Source organism: Marasmius oreades, chromosome 11, assembly GCF_018924745.1.
Source record: "Marasmius oreades isolate 03SP1 chromosome 11, whole genome shotgun sequence".
NCBI classification, from domain to species: domain Eukaryota; kingdom Fungi; phylum Basidiomycota; class Agaricomycetes; order Agaricales; family Marasmiaceae; genus Marasmius; species Marasmius oreades.
This window is the reverse complement of record NC_057333.1, coordinates 498,229-517,339: the sequence shown is the minus strand read 5'-3', so window position 1 is coordinate 517,339 and position 19,111 is coordinate 498,229. Positions and strand designations below refer to the sequence as shown.

At 43.1% G+C, this 19,111-nt stretch overlaps 2 protein-coding genes across 2 annotated transcripts; one reads left to right on the top strand and one right to left on the bottom strand.

Annotated features, from left to right (window-relative positions):
- Positions 1-6,520: 6,520 nt before the first annotated feature.
- On the bottom strand, positions 6,521-9,359 carry E1B28_003017 (uncharacterized protein). Its single transcript, XM_043159973.1, has 4 exons — positions 8,929-9,359; positions 7,865-8,861; positions 7,655-7,809; positions 6,521-7,598 (listed from the first exon to the last, which is right to left on the bottom strand). Exons 1-4 carry the CDS (start codon positions 9,331-9,333, stop codon positions 6,807-6,809), a joined length of 2,349 nt encoding a protein of 782 aa, XP_043001927.1. The 5' UTR covers positions 9,334-9,359; the 3' UTR covers positions 6,521-6,806.
- Positions 9,360-13,777: 4,418 nt separating this feature from the next.
- E1B28_003016 (uncharacterized protein) lies at positions 13,778-14,520 on the top strand (the record flags this gene model as incomplete). The annotated part of the gene is made up of 3 exons (XM_043159972.1): positions 13,778-13,847; positions 13,897-14,223; positions 14,270-14,520. 3 exons carry the CDS (start codon positions 13,778-13,780, stop codon positions 14,518-14,520), a joined length of 648 nt encoding a protein of 215 aa, XP_043001926.1.
- Positions 14,521-19,111: the final 4,591 nt, after the last annotated feature.

The window sequence follows — 19,111 nt, the reverse complement described above, 5'->3', positions numbered from 1 at the left end:
AGGTATTTCTTGAGACTGGGCATGCCTTGGAAAGTGAACGATTCGTGACAGGTATAGGGCCAGTTTTCGCCGTGCCCAATAGATGGGTACAGGGCCTTTTTATTCTTGCCGTACTCGACAGTCGAGTACAGGGCCGATCATTCACACCATCATACAAAGTCTAGTCCGAGCATAGTAGCTCACTCATTCCCACAGGTTACTTGCACCCCAGAGGGTTTCCAAGCTTGTACAGTTGACATTGCTAAGCTCCACCAAATGTGTCCAGTACTCCCACACCACAAGCCTTTTTTAGTAGTACAAGGGAAAATGGGAGAATTCTACATAGATAACGACTTTCCTTTTGGTGCATCTTCCACCAGCTCTAATTCTGGAATGATTGCTAATACAATGGTTGACATCTGGAGAGTGGAAGGAGTACAGCCAATCAAGAAATATGAAGATGACATTATTGTCGGCTGATGTTCCAGACAATGAAAATCTACTGACAGATCATACATTGAAATTGACCTTTTACAACTACCCCATGCCTCAATGTTTCATGCTTCCCTTTCTCTTCTTCCTTTTGACTCTGACAACCCCGACGAATCCCTTTTCCTTTATGACTATGACAAAAACAAGATGATGGAACAGATCAGTAGTCTCCATACTCCATGGCATGCCTCAAAGGGTGAGCAGCATTTTGTTTGGATCACGACATTTCTCAGTTTCCTATGGGACCTCCCCAGATGAAAGGTATCCCTAGCTGAAGTGAAATGTCTGAAGTATCTATACCTAGTTTCCACCTTCATGGAACAATACAGGGGCATGCAATGCCCCCTAGAAGATGTTGACAAAATTCATGGTACCTTGTGTTACTGTACCTTCATCTATAGGGAAGGCCGTACTCATCTTGCCTCTCTCTCTAACTTTGGTGCTACCTTTAAAAGAGACCGATTTATCTGGAGATGGATAACAAGATCAGTCAAGGAGGACCTACAATGGTGGATGATTATGCTTTCCAACCCTATCATATACAGGCAGCTCTACCCAAAAAAACCGACACTCAACTTTGGCATCTATGTTGATGCTTTGACTTCCTGGGGTATAGGAATTATCATCGAGGGGAGATGGGCAGCCTACCATCTGCAGCCCAATTGGAAAGACACAGGTACACCCATTGGACATGACATTTGTTGGCTGGAGACAGTCTCCATCAAGCTGGCCATCTACCATCTAGCCAAGAAGGCTGATGTTAGAGGCCAAGATGTCATTATTAACCCAGATAACCAGGGAGCCATTGGAGCAGTAATTAAATCTCACTCGCCAAACCTCTGGGTAAACCTTTCAGCATGCCACATGTATTCTACACTATACTCCCTTAACATTACACCAGTACTTGTATACATTATATCCACTCATAACCTGGCAGACCCTATCTCGCATGGAGAACTAGGCCAGCCAGAAGATAAACTCCCACAAGTCTGCAATCTTCCAGGGGTTCTCTCTAACATACTTGTCTATGTTTAGACACCTTTGTTGAGCACTGTTGGTCAAGTCTGACAAGAGGACGGTTGAACCGTGCACAACCTCAACCTTTATCTTTGTCCTCTTGTTCCATTGTTACAGTTCCATCTCCATCAATTGCTCCCTTACCTTGCTCCTTCAGCCAACCTAGTACCTCAGTCATCAGAACCCCTCGAAAAGAGAATCATTACACACCTAATCCCCTCAGACCAAAAGTTCTAGCTAAAGACTGTGTATTTTCTTAGGAAACCGAATTCTTGCAGAAGAAGCGTCAAGAAGAAGAAACCAGGTAGTCACCTCAAGTAAAGGCACTTGCACAAAAGGCAGTGACCCGATTGTGAAGCTTGCTCGAGTCTCCGCCAAAGAAACAAGGCACACATTGCAAGAACAAACAATGGCCACCTGTTTTGATGGAGCATATGCTTGTCCTCAAAAGCAAGCTCAACCTTGACAAGCCTAAACATGCAGCCACCTGGGCTATAGCAGCAACTACCTTTTTTGGATGCAGACATCTTGGAGAAACAACAGTTCCCTCAGCCAAGAGGTTTGACCCCAAGTACCACATCACCAAGGATTCGTGAGTAATGCACAGACTTTCCTGCACAACAACTCATTCTGTTCAGCTCCACAATCTCATTCAAGTCCTTTTCAAACAGCTTCAACTCATGCTCTTTCTTCATTCCATGGACCAAGACTACAAAGCAAGAAAGTGCTCAAGTCATCCTCACATCATGCCTGAAGGATTTTCAAGATATCTGTCCTGTCAATGCAGTCACAAATCACTTATGTGTCAACACCAGCACTCCTGACTCATTTCCTCTCTTCTCTTGTGTCAACAAAGATGGTACTCCCACCATATACACCAAATCTGAATTCCTCACTTTCTGTCACATTATCTGGCAAGAAGCCTCTCTGCATTACATTTTTGGACACAGCTTTTGCATCGGAGGAGCCGTAGAACTTCTCTTGGCTGGTGTTCCCCCTGAAGTCGTAGCTGCCACTGATGGCTGGAACTCTCTAGCCTTTTTAGTATATTGGTGTAAAATTTCTTCTATAATTCCTCAGTTCACATCGAAGGCTTATTCTTTATCCTGCATTCAACACATAGACAAACAGATTGACACTTTTAGAAAGATTATAGTATATCCAGTACAGTAGTAAACCTCACTATTGAAGGCTTGGACCTATCTGACAATTAATCGATTAATACATGTACAGTGTTCAATTATATATTTTATAATTCTCGCACTCGCTCAGTTTGGGGGGGTCCAGTTTGGGCTTTGTCAAAGCTGGCACCTGTATGTCAGAGCAAGTGCTCATTTTGGGCATAACAGGCTCTGTCTTTTTCTCAGCCCACTTGGTGCCCTGAGCGCTCAGACCGGCCTTGGTTGTGTTAATAACGCTTGGAACACTCTACTAATGGGACTGGAAAACACACCTCAAGCACAAAGTGCCCAAACCAACCACACCAAAAGAGTGTTCTTAGAGTATGGGGTGGAGGTCGGTATTCTAAGGCTTTAGTTTGCACTAAGAGGCACTAAGAAGGAGAGAATATAGGGATATTCAGTCTTTAAGGTTCAATCAAGGTTCTATTCCTTCTTATCAAATGACAAGACAAAACACTAATTCAATATTTCAACAATAAGGATTCAACAAAGCTCTTCTCAAGACTTCATGAAGTTCAAGTTCAAGTTCAAGTTCAAATTTCTGATCAAGTCCAAATGCAATTCTAATTCAATATAAGTCCAAATCGACTTCCAAATCCAAGTTCAATTTCAACAATAATCCTAATCAAATCCAAATTGCAAAAGGTCTAAATCAATCCTATCCAAACATAGAACACCAAACTTCGACGAAGTGAGGGGCAAAGGTAAAATCCTTGAGCTAGTCCTAGGAGGTGAACTGCGTCTCCACTCATAGGCTGCTGGGGGAAATTTCCTGCTACCCTCCCTCCTTATATACACTTTTCAAAATAAAAATAATAAAAGTCTGAGATATGTAGTAAACTTGAGAATAATAATAAAATCCCTTCCAGTCGAACAGGAACTCACCTAATCAGGTATAATGCCAGAGATTGTGCCAGAAACCATGAATAAAAATAATAAGCTAAGAATCCCCTGTCTGTATCCATGTTACACTGACAGAGCCTAGACTTCCCGAGGTCTCTGGGTTGCCCATATATCCTTGGAAACATGTCTCCTATGTCACCATTGTCCTGTTGTCCTCGAAATAAGGAAAAGAACCAGTCACTGTCCATGACATATCTCCTGTGTTCCTGGCTCCAGTAACAACTGTCATGTCAACCTCACGAGGTCTAGGCTTTCTTTATTTCAGAATATTTGTAATCCTTTCCTTTTCCTATGATCATGGGAGCCAGATATTTCTATCCTAACTCCACATGTAGGTCCTTTGTCCGATATGTCCTTCATTAATTCCTTTAAGTCCGAGTTGTCCAACAATACTTCATGAAGTCAAAGTAAAGTGTTCAATAAATTCCCTATGTTTGCCCCAAGCATTCCACAAGTAAGACAAGGCCTTCTATTCAAAATACAAAGGCTTTAAGAGGCTGCTTCTTGAAGCTTTGACTAGTAGTTCAGGCTCACCCTAGTCCTACATTCCCTTATTTTATAACTCAAATGTTAATAAAATGATTAAAAATATGCTTATTAAGGCTAAATCCGATATTCAGTGCGATACTGTTCAAAGTGCAAAAAAAACCTTTGTAGCATAGTCAACTAAGTCGCATTATCACGTAGTTGTAGTCTTTTCCAGGCACTGTTTCAACCACTGAAGCCCCAGGTTGACAAGTTAAGCTTGGAGACTGGTTTTCTTGCTCAGTTCTGCTGGTCTCTTGAGATGCAAGTTGATGACTTGACATGTTTGATAGCTGAGCTCTTTTAGACGATGTGCACATTTGATGCAAGGGCATGGATAACATACAGTGATGGAAGCAAATTGTCGTTGTTGAGGATCATGATGAGCTGGCACATGTACCCATGTACTTGTGTGTACATATGTTTTGAATTCCACTAAGTCAGGATTGCCGGGACAGAAAACTTTGGACCAACAAATTATCGTAAATGGATAATTTATAACAGAGATAGTTTACAAAAAACAGTTGACAATTCTAGATTGTGAAAAATTATTCCCAACCAATAATTTGCAATCTTGTAACATTAGGCATTTTGGGCCACAACAGATTGTTTGAGTTTCATAAGCCAAAGTAGGCTTCAGATTGTGAAGATTTGTATAAATATAAATGAGAACAGATCAGTAGTAGAGGTTTCTACTATCTTGAACCAGACTTCACAATCAGATTTTGTTTAGTACCCATCTCGAGAGTTCTTAGAAGGTGTAGCCTTCGACAAGCCGAACTTCTGAACCCCCAAAATTAGAGAATACTAAGAGCAATAGATTCGTTGATCTATTTGCTTAGTGTGTTTTTCTTGCATTAGCGGAAAAGTTTATCTTTTGTGATTGAATTATCTTGAATAATATTTGCCTTTATCTACGCTTGATTTTGGTTGGGAACTCGAGGAGATATTGACACTTCTTCAACAAGCGTGATTGTGTGACATTGCTTAACTCAGCAATGTCCAACTACACTGTGACACCCCCATTAAAAATTCATATCTTATTTAAATTAGGGCTGCTAAATGTACTGTACTACGGGTATGCCCGTACATTTGTACAGTTATGTACAGGTGACGGCCGTATCTATACAGCCCGTATGTTGAGGTTGGTGGAGCGCCTTACAGTTACGGTATGGCCCGTAGTACGGTATACGGCAGGTGATGAAGTAGGCGATTCGTGCAGTCACCAGCGCACGGGTAGGCAATAGCGAGGAGTCGGCTATCACTCCGTCCGAAAATTGGTGAGTAACTATACTTTCAGAATGCCTGTTATCCAATCTTTGTTTAACTCTTTTCATTGAACTTGCTGACCATCAGAAACTGAGGTAAAATAATGTTGTGTATTTCACTACTAATTCATCTGTCCCGGAGGAATATTGATATTATATTATTATTATTATTATTAGGAATTTAAATTGATATAAACCACTGAGCCCTATCCCCAATAAGTAGGGCCATATGTGACAGGGCGGCGGCACACAGCGTCACAGGTGCTTGCAACACTCTGTTTTTTATGAGTTACAGCCTGAATGTACTATGCCCATACTATGCCCATACTACGCCCGTCTACGGTACGGTTTCATATGGGGTTGGCACACCAGTACCCGTACTGTACCAGGTCCTTGCCAGGATTGAGTATGGGTACGGTACAGGACCCGTAGTATGGGGCCCGTCTACCGTACAGTGTACGGTTACGTTTAGCAGCCCTAATTTAAATAATGACATCACACCCTCCCCAAACAAAAATTGGTAGGCACATGTAGTAATGTTATCTGGTTTGGTTCCAGTCCGAGCCAGCTCTGACCAAGTTCAACTTTTGAGAGAAAGGCAGTTCCAGTTCCAGTTCTCTGCAGTTCTAGGTTCGAGCTGGTTCAAACTGGAACCGAACCGAAGGTTCTATCAGTTCCATATATATAAATAATTGAAGGTTTTATACACAAATTATATACCAAAAAATAATATACAAGTAGTACAGATTAAATCTAACCATTTTTACAATGTTGTGTACTGGAATTTCGAAACAAACTGCACTCGGATTGGCAGTAAATCAACTACACACACTGCCAAACAAGTCCATAACATGCTTATCAGTCCTTGTCGATCCAATTATATGGTGAATTCCAGTGACAGCGTGTTGTATGGTATTAAATTAAGTTGATATCGGGAGTATCCGATGGATTGTACAGTTCGGCATCATGCCGCCGGCCTTTCAAGCCCACGGCAACTGGAACCGGTCCGGAACTGGTTCGAACCTGGTCGAGCCGCGGTTCCAAAATCCTCAAGACTCCGGTTCCGGTTCCAGTTCTTCACGGTTCGACCGTACAGAACCGGCTCGAACCGGAACCGTATAACATCACTAGGCACACACCTCAAAAGTTATTCTATGCAACTGTATTGTATTTACAGCTTCTGGTACATACTTCCTTAGTTATAGCAATATCTCTCCTTAGATTACCGACTTCAGGGACAATGACAATAATGTTCTGTGGAAAGCTGTCAACGCGGTGAAAAGATAAGAAGCTACTATGATACAAGTCTCTATATATACAAAAATCTATCAACATATCATTATCGTGATATTGAGATGCAGTTGCGAAAGCGTTATCGATGAATGCGACATAACCTCATAGATCCATGACTATCCGTTAAACGACCTCTGACTGGCATAGCCTAGTCCTTATAGTCCTCATCATCAACCGATTCGTCATGATCTTCGACGGGAGAATCCTCATCCTCTTCTCTATCTTCCTCCACAATAGGTTCATCTCGGTAACCATCGACAACATCCTTAGCAGCTCTATCCAACTTCCTCCGCCGAGCAGGAGGCTGGTCCTCCTGGTCACATTCCAATTCGCTCGACCTCTTCCGCGCCTGTGTTTCTTTCTTGTGCTGGTCCGAAGCAGTCACATCATGCACCACCCGTCGGTCCAACATCCTACTCCTCAGACTAGCTGCTTGGCGAAAGCGCGAAAGCATCCAGGTATGATTGGTCAGGTGTTCCGTGTATTGGGCGTGGTGCCACGCGGGATTGACGGACTGTTCTTCTCTGTATCCGCATTCGTCGACCTCCCGTTTTGCGTACCGTTCTTCGAGACGCTGCAGGGTCTTCAACTGGGCGTCGGTTGGTGGTTTTGCGTACCGAATTCGGAGGACTGCCTCTAGATCAATAATGAGGTTGCAAAGCTCGCCCTCGGGAAGCGGGATTTCGGATTGCATATGACTGGACTTGAGGTACATCGCTTTTTGTTTTCCTCCGACATGAACGTCTCCTGTTCTGGCATGTGCCTCGTCAAACCACGCTTGCAGCAGCTCCATCAAGTCGCGTTTCGCCATTGAATGTGGAGTGAACCTCAACACAACCCAGACGAGAACATGGTAGAATGATTCCAGGTCGTCGGCGAGCTCGTGTACAGGTGCGCCAATATTCGCCAACAATTTGGCTGACATAAATTGCCATGTACCCTGCAACAGTGAAGTTCAGTCTGAGAGGAAAGTGAATCAAAGGAATACGAACGTACCGTTCGCTGTTTCTGCCGAGGCCCACCTTGCTGTTCGAGCGATTTGCTCAGGTCCCAGTCGATGAGCACCCCCTTGCCATCAGCCAAGATGAGTATATTCCCGACACTGACATCACGATGTATGATCTTGGCGTCTTGATAGGCACCCTGGTGAGCTGAATCGTCTATGAGGACATGCCAAAAGATGAAGATGGGTGATGGGCAACTGACCTTGCATCGCATCGCTGATTGCACTCACTATCTCTCCCGTAGTATCGAAGTGCGTCAGGTCCCGACCAATCTCTTTGAACACCAGACGAGCGTGACAATGTCCTCTCAGCTGAGCGAAAAGCTGACTCCGCGTAGTTTGACGCACAGTCGAATCGTCCCCTTGTCGCACGTCCCCGTATGTGATGAGGGTCAGGATGTTAGCCACACCACGTTCTTGCAGTAGCCTGTACACATCGCCTTCCTTCATCATGTCCTTTTCGTCAACTCGCCAAGTGTCCTTCATGAACACGATGCTCGCACTTTGCACATCATACACCTTGTAACAACGAGTGCAGCGACCCGTAAAAGAACTTCCGACATTGAACGTCGGCTTCGAACCAATGTAGTACGTGATGATGTCCGTCTTGTCGTCAACTATCATGAACTTGTACAAAGGTTCCTGGGATTGGGTCCCCAACGCCTCCTGTGCTTGCATCCCGAGCGGATCTTCAGCCAGAAGCTTTTCGACGGACGTATCGACGCCGCGGACTGACGGTGATGCGAAGTTGTATCGGTGGAAAAACATCGCCAGCCAAGGGGATTTGACATAGCTGAACTTCTTGGTGACAATCGCACCTGCTCGATCCCATCGAATAAGGCGAGCTCCTTCGTTCACGAACAGGATAGAGAAACAGTGGGTCCGATGTTGGCGTGCAAGCTGGGCGGTAGCGTACGCTGTGATCTGTCCACGGGTGTCTCTCCCTCTGCCACTGTCTCGCTCGAACGCATTTTTTTCGTTGTCGTCGAATCCATCGTCTGTCGGGGTCCATTTGCCTTCGAGCGTCACTTCCACTTTGTCGATGTCCACTGCACCGCTCTTGTCGGTATCCCCGTCCCTCAGATACGACGAAAGGTCTGGTTTGATCTCTACTTCCTGTCCACCCCAAGTGATAGTCGTAGGATGTTTACTGGTATCGATGATTTCAAGAGAGGGACAATATTCCGATATTGCTTCGCACTGTTACCATTTAACATCAAAAGTATCAGTAACAAACGACAGGTTGTGATTCAGAACGATGACGTACGAGATGCTTGTACGAGTTTTTCTCTCTTTTACACTTCGCCGCTTTTACGAATTCTTGTTGAGCAGTGGCATTGAGCTCGAAAGGCTCAGAAGAAACAGCCGGCAAGAAAGTATCCAAAAACTCTTCTGGATCCATCGAGATGAACTTGCCTCGATTCTCCGTTTCAGCCTGACCGTATCGTGCATCCCGTACATAGTGCATAGAGGTAAATTGATGGTAAGAAGAACCAGAGTACTTCACGGGCGTTTCGTGAGGGATGTTGGATTGCGCTCCCTGACGAGCAGGTGGAGTTACGGGCGTTTGGCTACTTTGAGCTGGAACTTCGAGCTCCTGGCCATCTTCTTCAATTCCTTCAGTCGATTCTGATAGCTTTTCGGGGACTTCATTGGAGGGAATTGGGGTCATGGGGAGGACAGAGATGGCGGTAGTGGTGTGTCAGTGTGTGAGAACAATACAACGTGATCGTTCACCCAAGTCTGGTGATCTCGGGGCTTTCCGAGCGCTTCCTGAAAAATTCGCAACATAACCCAAACCGCTATCAACACACAAACATTCAAATTCAAAGCCAAAACATTTCCCTGTCCGGCTGAGGCTTCTGAAATCTTGGCCAATGATGTCGATTATACAGACCCATAGGCACACATCAGGAAGATCAAGTATCGCCTCACAGCAAAAGACCGTGTATTATTCAAGTATTATTGGTCGCAGATAATCTGTAGAAAATTGTCAGTTTTCCTCACATTATCTCAATGTAACCGCCATGTTATCAGCCCCATCAGGAACTTACCAATTTGGTGGTGGGGACTTTTTACAGCTTTTTGGGGCTTGTACAAGCCAACAAGTCGCCAGCCACCAGTCATGTCTGATTCCCGACCAGCTCCATTTTGCTCGGGTCCGTCTGCCAAGATTTTCTGGTCAACATACATTTTTGAGATAACCTCCGCTGCTGGGGGTCCTTGGTGAGCAAATAACATATTTTAGACTTTAGACAAGTTGTTTTAAATCTATTTTATGGAGTATAGCTGTGATGTACAGACAAGCTGGTGGACTGCTGAACTTGCAAGCTGGTCAAACCAGCTGAAAAGCCCCAAAAAGCCCTTAAAAGCCGAGAAAGCTCACCACTAAATTGGGTAAGTTGCTGATGCCCATGTGTTTTGCTGTAATTATTTGCTATTCCATACATTACCTGAAGACTATCTGTAGATTATCAGAACATTTTCTGACCTCTGACATGCTTGTCACTGTATATATACAGCTAGCCTGCTGCTGGTTTCTTTCATATCTGCCAATAAAACATATTTTATGGTGGTGAATAGACAGTGAATAAGAACAAACTAGAATGAATTGATTTGTAGTTACTGACAGCAAAACCCACCAAACACTGTGGGGAAATAGAAGCACAAATAGATGCAGCACCCCAACCAATACAACCTAAAAATTGATGCCTTCTTCCCGAATTCTTTCATCAACCAATGACCTGCCCTTTATGTCTGCTCAAACATCAGTGTTCCCCTCAGGTACTTGTCCCAAACCTGTCATTGATCCCACACTATTACATGCAAGTGTACATTCCATGATGACTGCTGAAAGTAAAGGGAGACAAGCCCAATTTGTTGCCAACCTCAACAGTGCAATTGAGAAAATTTCCAATCTGGAGGAGAAGAATGCACAGATGGAGGATGAGATTGTGTTGCTAAAGAGTACACGAGCACATGATGCATGAAAGACAGAAGAGTGGATTGCAGCAGTTCTAGCACACATTGAAACCCTGGAGAAAGTGAGTGCAACATCAGAGACAGAGGCAATGGCAATAGACAATGAGAACCAGGAAGAAGCCATTGCCAGTTTGAAGAGTGAGGAAGCTGCAAAGACCAACATCTTCAAGGTGAGTAATTGGAGATGAATCAGTGTTGGGGCAAACCTGATTTTTGGTGTAGGAAGTGGTCCAGAAATGCATGAGCGAGTTGATGGGACTGCCACCTCACACTAGTGTTCCCATCAGGCGGTTCAGTTTGGTTCGGCGTGGGTCATACCATTTTGGGTTTTGATGGGTCAGCCAAACCGTTCAGGGACGCGTTTCAGGCCAGAGAACCCGATAACGGCACTAAAAACTACTACTAGGTGCAGCAAAACACACTCCAAGCACGAAGTGCGCAAAACCAAACCCAACACTAGCAATTAGCGTAGTTGATTTGTGGAGGTCAGTATCAATGGACGCTCTCAGCAAGGTTTACTGAGAACTCTAAGATAAGACTTCAAGGGTGGGGCTTTATATGGTTCGAAACAAATTCAAATTCTGTGTTCACAAGTCAAAATGACAAAGGCTTTCTACAAAGTTCACTACTTCGAGGAGGTGTTCAATTCTTTCTAAGTTCAAATAGAACTATCAAATTCAATTCAAATTCGAGTCAAAGCGACTCTACAAGTTCAAAGTTTCCAAGTACCAAAGTGGCAACAAATTCAAATCAAATTCAAAGTTCAAATCCAATCTTTTCCAAATACAAACACCAACTTCGAAGAAGTGGGGCAAAGTATGAGCCAGAGTCCCCTAGTGAAAGCACTTAGGCTTCTGTGGTAGGTTACTGGGGGAAATACTGCTGCTACCATCCTCCCTTATATACGCCTTTTCGAATAAATAATAATCAAACGTCGAAGATATGGTAAAAAGTCGAAAATATAGAGAAATCCCTTTCAGAGATACTAAAGTACCCTTAATCAGGTATAGTACATGTCCATTAGATATAAAACTGTCCAGAATATAGTATTCCTTATTCCTTTTCCTCATATTTTCTTTATTCCTGTTCCGAGTCGGATATCTTTGACATTTGCATGTGGATACATCCTGACCCCTTTTTGTTTCCAAGGCGAGTCCCCATGTGCTCCCTTGTTCTCTCTTGTTCTATCCGATCTGGAATAGTCCAAAACTGCTCGATCTACATTCCAGGGATCGTTCCTATGGTTCTTTCCTGGTAGAATGTCCTTTCTGACCAGACATCGTCGACATCCGCCCCTTTTCTTGTTTCCAGCTGTAAGTTACAGCCACCGGCATTGTTTCTGTTCCTTAAGTCCAAAGTGGACTTTAGATAGTTACATCCGTCCGATTGTTACTTCCAGATGTACTTCTAAGAGTTGTTTCCGTCTTTTCAACCAATATCGAAGAAATCAATAAATTGATAGTAAAATCAAGTGTCCCCATGTTTGCTACAGGTAATTGCGAGTGAGACGAGGCCTATCCAAATGAACGAAGGTTTTTAAAGGCTGCTTCATCAGTTCCTACAGGTTTCGGAACGTCGAAGACTCTCATCTATAGGGTGTTTCGTACTTTCTGTACTTCGGATAACCTGCAAATAGACCCGTGCTTTGACTAGCAGCTTGGGCTTGCTCTAATCCTCATATTATGTTCCCATTTTGATTATATTATATATAAAAATGTTAAAAATGTGTTTATTTAGGTACTAGTAGATTATATCCGCAATACCGCTACTACTGATCTGTTCTCATTTATATTTATACAAATCTTAACAATCTGAAGCCTACTTCGGCTTATGAAACTCAAACAATCTGTTGTGGCCCAAAATGCCTAAAGTCACAAGATTGCAAATTATTGGTTGGGAATAATTTTCACAATCTAGAATTGTCAACTGTTTTTTGTAAACTATCTTTGTTATAAATTATCCATTTACGATAATTTTTTGGTCAAAAGTTTTCTGTCCTGGCAATCCTGACTTAGCAGAATTCAAAACATGTGTACACACAAGTACATGCATACATGTGCCAGCTCATCATGATCCTCAACAATGACAATTTGCTTCCATCACTGTATGTTATCCATGCCCTTGCGTCAAATGTGCACATTGTCTAAAAGAGCTTAGCTATCAAATATGTCAAGTCATCAACTTGCATCTCAAGAGACCAGCAGAACTGAGCAAGAGAACCGGTCTCCAAGCTTAACTTGTCAACCTGGGGCTTCAGTGGTTGAAGCAGCACCCGGAAAAGGCTCATAAACACATTAACATAAGGATTAGACTACGTGATAATGCGACTTAGTTGACTATGCTACAAAGGTTCTTTTTGCACTTTGAACAATGCTACGGAGCAATATTTATCATATTAAGAACTAGAATGAGACCCAATTGCTAGTTAAAGCTAGTGCTGCTAGTGGAATGTGCTGTAGGTGCAGCTAGACCAGTTAGAGAGAGCCATAGATCATGTCAGAAAACTGTATGACTGTTTGAAAACTGGCCATGCGTAGCTGCTCTTGACAACCAATAGAGTGTCTTGCCCTGTCTTTGTGCAGTGAAACAATAAGATGGATTTGAACATACGAGACCACCGAGGTCAAAGCTTGAGGACTATTTGTCCATAGGCCGCTGAGGTCTTGATTACTGTTTTGTGATCTGCTGAAGACTTAGTTTTTGTGTTTGTCGAGGGCAATAGTCTCCAATTGTTTGAATTAGTCTTACTGTAGTCAAAATTCATAGTCCCACTTAGTCCATGGGACAGTAAACAGAGCTTTGTACAAACCCTTTGAATCCATGTAACTGTGATGTTTTACACTTGCAGTTGCAACTTGATTTGACAAGACCTTTATACAATATTGAGACTGTGATCTTGTGCATAACATTTGCCAAGCAGTCCACCCTTGAATCTTCCTGGTGTGTAGAGTTATTGATAGACTTTACATGGAGGTTTACTAGTTTTAGAGTTGATTTGGTGTTAGTGCTATTGCATAGCTCTGATATTAGGTTGGTTCTTGAGTGGTATACTTCGCCCATTAGCGATACATGTGCTGAGAAATGTTGATACAAATCCTCCTCAACCTGGAGGTACAGTTGACCAATACCAGCCAATGATGGACCTACAAGAGGACGATTGGAGCTGGGGTAGTGATGGCTCACAACAAGCTCAGAATGAACTCAGTATGCATAAAACACTCTCTATTTCTGATACTGACTGACAGCTGTATAGATCAACCAGATCAGCAGAATCTACCATCAGATGAGCTAGAAGAGGAAGAACCACAGTCTCCACATGCATGCAACCAATTAGGACATCAAGATAACTTCTTCACACTGGTTTCTGACTCAGATGTTGCTTTGCTGACCGCTTTTGAAGGGGATGACAGTTTCAGAAGACCAGCATTCAACGAAAGCCCCAAAGTTCAGTTGGCCTATCTGCATGCTGCAATCGGAAACGTGTATGAAGGACTTACCATCAAGCAATCTGAGAACAGCTTTCAACACTACCCTCAACTCTCTGTCAATTGCTGGAGCCCTCCCAGATCACCCTCAGCCAGTGCGAACCCTAGAAAGTGCCAAATGTCGACTCAGCATTGATCCAGATGCAGTTATAACTCAGTACTATGTGTGCCCTGCATGCTGGAAATACCACTCTCCAGCAGAAGTTGAGGAACTCAAGTCTCCCATCTGTATAGTCTCTCGGTTCAATGGTGTTGTTTTTGATGAAACCCAAAACAGGAAAGGACAGAGGAAACATGAACCTTGCCTGGTAATTTCTCATACCTCCATCATTGAAACCCTTCAGGGATTTTTCATGTGTCCAGGGTTTGCTACCAAGATTCGGGATAGCTGAAATTATCAACCCGGTCAAAACAATAACCCGACTTTGTAATGCGGGACATGTCTGATGCAGAAGAATGGGATAATCTTTACACAAACCGTGTATGTGAAGTTGGAGACGGAGGTACTGTTTGTGATAGAGGAGAAATGGCCAACAGTGAATCAACAAAGATTATGGCCCACTGTTATGGTCTCCACCTCACCGTTAATACTGACTGGTATAATTTCTGTTACTTGGCGCTCATATCTCTAAGTCTTAGCTGCAGATTCAACCTCATTCAACTGGCCCTATATATATTTCTATCAACAACCCCAGCATTAGTGAACCTTTCCAACAGATCAACGTGATCTGTCCATGCATTATGCCTAGTCCCTCAGAATCCACACCCATCCAACTAAACCATATACTTGAACCACAGGTGAAGGAGCTCTGACTTCTCAAGAACAGCAAGCACATTTATTCACCTCTGAAACTTCTAAACCTCGTCTGTCAGGTGTCAGCATGGACATACATGGTGTCATGAATCATTCACTTTCTAGGGCATGTCCAGCTGCAAATAATCCCCAGAAATCGATTTTTGGGCACCCTGGACATCTTTGCCATTCTAGAAACCTTGACATTTGGTCATTCACAGTCATTTCAGAGTTTTTCACAGTCATTCCAGTGAAATGAATGGTTCACTCTTGAACTACTGCACTCAACAGGTGAGTTTTTAAGACTTACGTAGCGAGCAAAGTTGAACTGAACACAATACAAAGGGGATTGAATAGCAAAATGTATGCTAGAAGAACCAACTAATGGAGGAGGTTTATTAGTACTTAGTAGTACTAGTAGAATGACTCTTGGAGTACAAAGACGAGGGAATTAAGTACTGGAATATATTAATATTCAAGGACTTAAGAAATGTTAATTAATAGCTGATGGCGAGATAGAGAATGCTTGAGGCACACAAAAGTAGTAGGCAGATAGAGAGGCTTGATTTATTAAGAGGGAGTAAGTACAACTAGGTACAAGGGGACAAAAGGTACAAAATAATAAGGCTAGCTTGTTAGTTTTGACGTGCTCTCCCTTTTATACAGAAACACTAGAAGTCTTATATAATATTCTGACTACAATATGACTATAAGATGACTGTGAATGACTGTAAGTGACTGTACATGACTGTAAATGACTATGGAAGTTCTTCTAATAAATGTGAAAGGTCACAGACATAGCCCCATGACTATATAGTAGGGGACTGACTGAAAATGGCCTTGAGGATAATTCAGGACTTGATGACGAAGGGTCCTTGAAGGAGTGTATGACGTAGAACTTCATGTGGGTGCTGGAGAATGCTGATGGAGTTAATAGATTGAGTTACCAAGGGACAGCACATGACCGGTCATGTTTGAAGTACTGTGGCATGGGAAAAAGAATTTGGCAGGGTAGTTTGAGACACATTCGAGTTGCGATAGACTTGATTCGTGACATCCAGTCATTCCCAGGCATTCCAGTCATTCCCAGGCATTCCAGTCATTCCCAGGCATTCCAGTCATTCCCAGGCATTCCAGTCATTCCCAGGCATTCCAGTCATTCCCAGGCATTCCAGGCATTCCCAGTCATTCCATGGTTATTCCATCTTATTTCCTATTGGCTATGTCTTATCCCATGTAGATAGCTCAGTAGTATATAAACCCACCATGCATCTAGCTTTTTCCCTAGCCTTGTAATTTTAAACCCTCTGTTTGGGTTTTGTCTCTTATGCTTTGTGCTTTGTGCTTTCTCTCTCTCTCCTCAGTGTTCCCAAGTGTTCCCCCAAGTATTCCAGTGTCCTCAGCCTCAGTATCCTTTCCAGTGTGCTAAAAGCGCTAATGCGACTTAGTTGACTATGCTACAGAGGTTCTTTTTGCACTTTAAACACTGCTATGGAGCGATATTTATTGTATTAAGAACTAGAATGAGCCTGAATTGCTAGTTAAAGCTCGTGCTGCTAGTGGGATGTGCTGTAGGTGCAGCTAGACCAGTTAGAGAGAGCCATAGATCGTGTCAGAAAACTATATGACCATCCGAAAACTGTAGAACACTATGAGCAGAGGACTTAAGCGGTAATTCACAAGTTCTACTCTCTACATTCTACTATACACTAGCATATCAAGGGAATGTATTATTAGAAGACTTGTAGTCTTCACAGAACTGTTCGTAGCAGAACTTAACAAAGTCTAAAGACCTTTATACTAGGAGTACCTAATTCTACGGGGGGATTTAGTTGACAAGAATTCGGATATAGGACCATCTAGACTATGAGAAATTTGACATGACTGTAGATCATGCCCCGATCAAAACAGAAGACAAAAAGACATGATACAGATCCCAGATCATAGATAGAGTATATAGGAACCAGGCAGGAATGAACAACAGATCTCGGAATCCTCACTGTTCATGTGCTATGGCAACTCGGAACTCTGGATCCATATGCTGGAACTACTTGGACACACAAAGTCCATATGATTTGATAATGTCAAAATGCAGGATAAGGTCTGTAGGCAGGAAATACCACATGGTACGCCTATGTAGGTCCATTCTACATGCTGGAACAGGAACAGGGAGCAGTCTAGACTGGTCCAAAACATATGATTCGAACATGGAAAAGTTCCGTAGACAGGATTCTGCACATGTAACAGTCCCTAGTGATAAAACTTCACATGGATTTATAGCTACAGTGCATTATTTTTAGAGATGAAACAAGTAGAGATAGGATTACAAAGCTAGTGAAACGAACTGTTCAACCTTAGAACCACTGCACCCAACTAGTGAGGTTTTAAGGCTTATGTGGCAAGCTAAACGATAGGGACCGCTGAGGCGACGAGATTTACTCGATGGTAAACACTTGCTGGAGAATACTGGGAGGGAGTTTGGAAGTGCTTGTAGCACACTGGAAAAGATACTGGGGCTGAGGACACTGGAATATTTGGGGGAACACTTGGGAACACTGAGGAGAGAGAGAGAAAAGCAGAAAGCACAAGAGACAAAACACAAACGGAGGGTTTAAAATTACAATGCTGGGGGAAAAGCTAGATACATGGTGGGTTTATATACTACTGAGCTATCTACATGGGGATAAGACTTAGCCAATAGGAAATAAGATGGAACAACCATGGAATGACTGTAAATGACTGTGAATAACTGTGAATAACTGGAATGACTGTGAATAACTGGAATGACTGTGAATAACCAAATGTCAAGGTTTCTAGAATGGCAAGGATGTCCAGGATGCCCAAAAATTGATTTCTGGGGATTATTTGCAGCTGGACATGCCCTGGAAAGTGAAAAATTCGTGACAGCTAGCGTAGAAGTAGTATAAAAGCAGCTCATGTATCCGTAGATAAAAAAAAAGTACTACCCGTGCATAGGAAAGTCCTGAATGAGTTGCCCATGAGCAACTACTCTTGACACCCAATAGAGAGATTTGCCCTGTCTTCATGCAGTGAAACGATAAGATTTGATTTGAACATATGAGACTGTCGAGGTCAAACTTGAGAACTATCCGTCCATAGGCTGCCGAGGTCTTGATTACTGTTTTGTGATCCGTCAAGGGTCTTAGTGTTCATGTCTGCTGAGGACTTAGTTTTCATGTCCATCAAGGGCAATAATCTCCAATCATTTGAATTAGTCTTACTGTAGACAAAATTCAGAGTCCCACCTAGTCCACTGGACAATAAATGGAGCCCCTACAAACCCTAGAACCCCCATAGCTGTGGTATTTTACACTTGCAGTTACACATTGATTTTATAAGACCTTCATACGGTATTGAGACTGTGATCTTGTGCGTAACCTTTGCCAAGCAGTCCACCCTTGCAATCTTTCCTGGTGTGTAGAGTTATTGATAGACTTTACACGGAGGTTTACTAGTTTTTGGGTTGATTTGGTGTTGGTGCTACTCCTGTAGCTCTGATATTAGGTTGACTCTTGAGTAGTATACTTCGCCCATTACCAGACAACACTGGACATGGCTCGTGCAATGTTGATACATGCCAAGTTATCCCGGAACTTGTGGGCCGAAGCAATTAACCATGCTTTTTGGGTTAAAGATTGACTTTGTCATAGAGGACTGAAGAATGATCAAACTCCACTGGAAGCCAGAACCGGATTAAAACTGGACATTGCAAAGGTACTAGAATGGGGACGGAAAGTGCGGGTGAAGGACTTAGAAGCTGGAAAGCTAGACTCAAGGGCAAAGGAAGGCAGGTTTGTTGGTTACGACCAAGCAACCAAAGGGTACAGAATTTACTGGCCTGAAAAGCGGAAAGTTTCGGTCAAACAGGATGTAGTCTTCAACAAAGACGAGCAATTCGAACCTGGAACTGCTCACATTGAGGGGGAGACAGACTTACCTGATTTTCCAACCTCTAGGAAATTTTCCGAGTCCAATCCGAGCATTTCTGGTACACCACAAGTCCCTGCTGCTATTCTACCACCACTGGCACAAATTCTGGACGATCCGCCACCACCAACACCACCAAGAACTCTGGAACCCGAACTGGAGCAACCGGAAAATCCTCCAGAACCAGAAATAAATTGCCGTCCTGTAAGAACAACAGCCGCAAAACCCGGACCAGGTGGTTG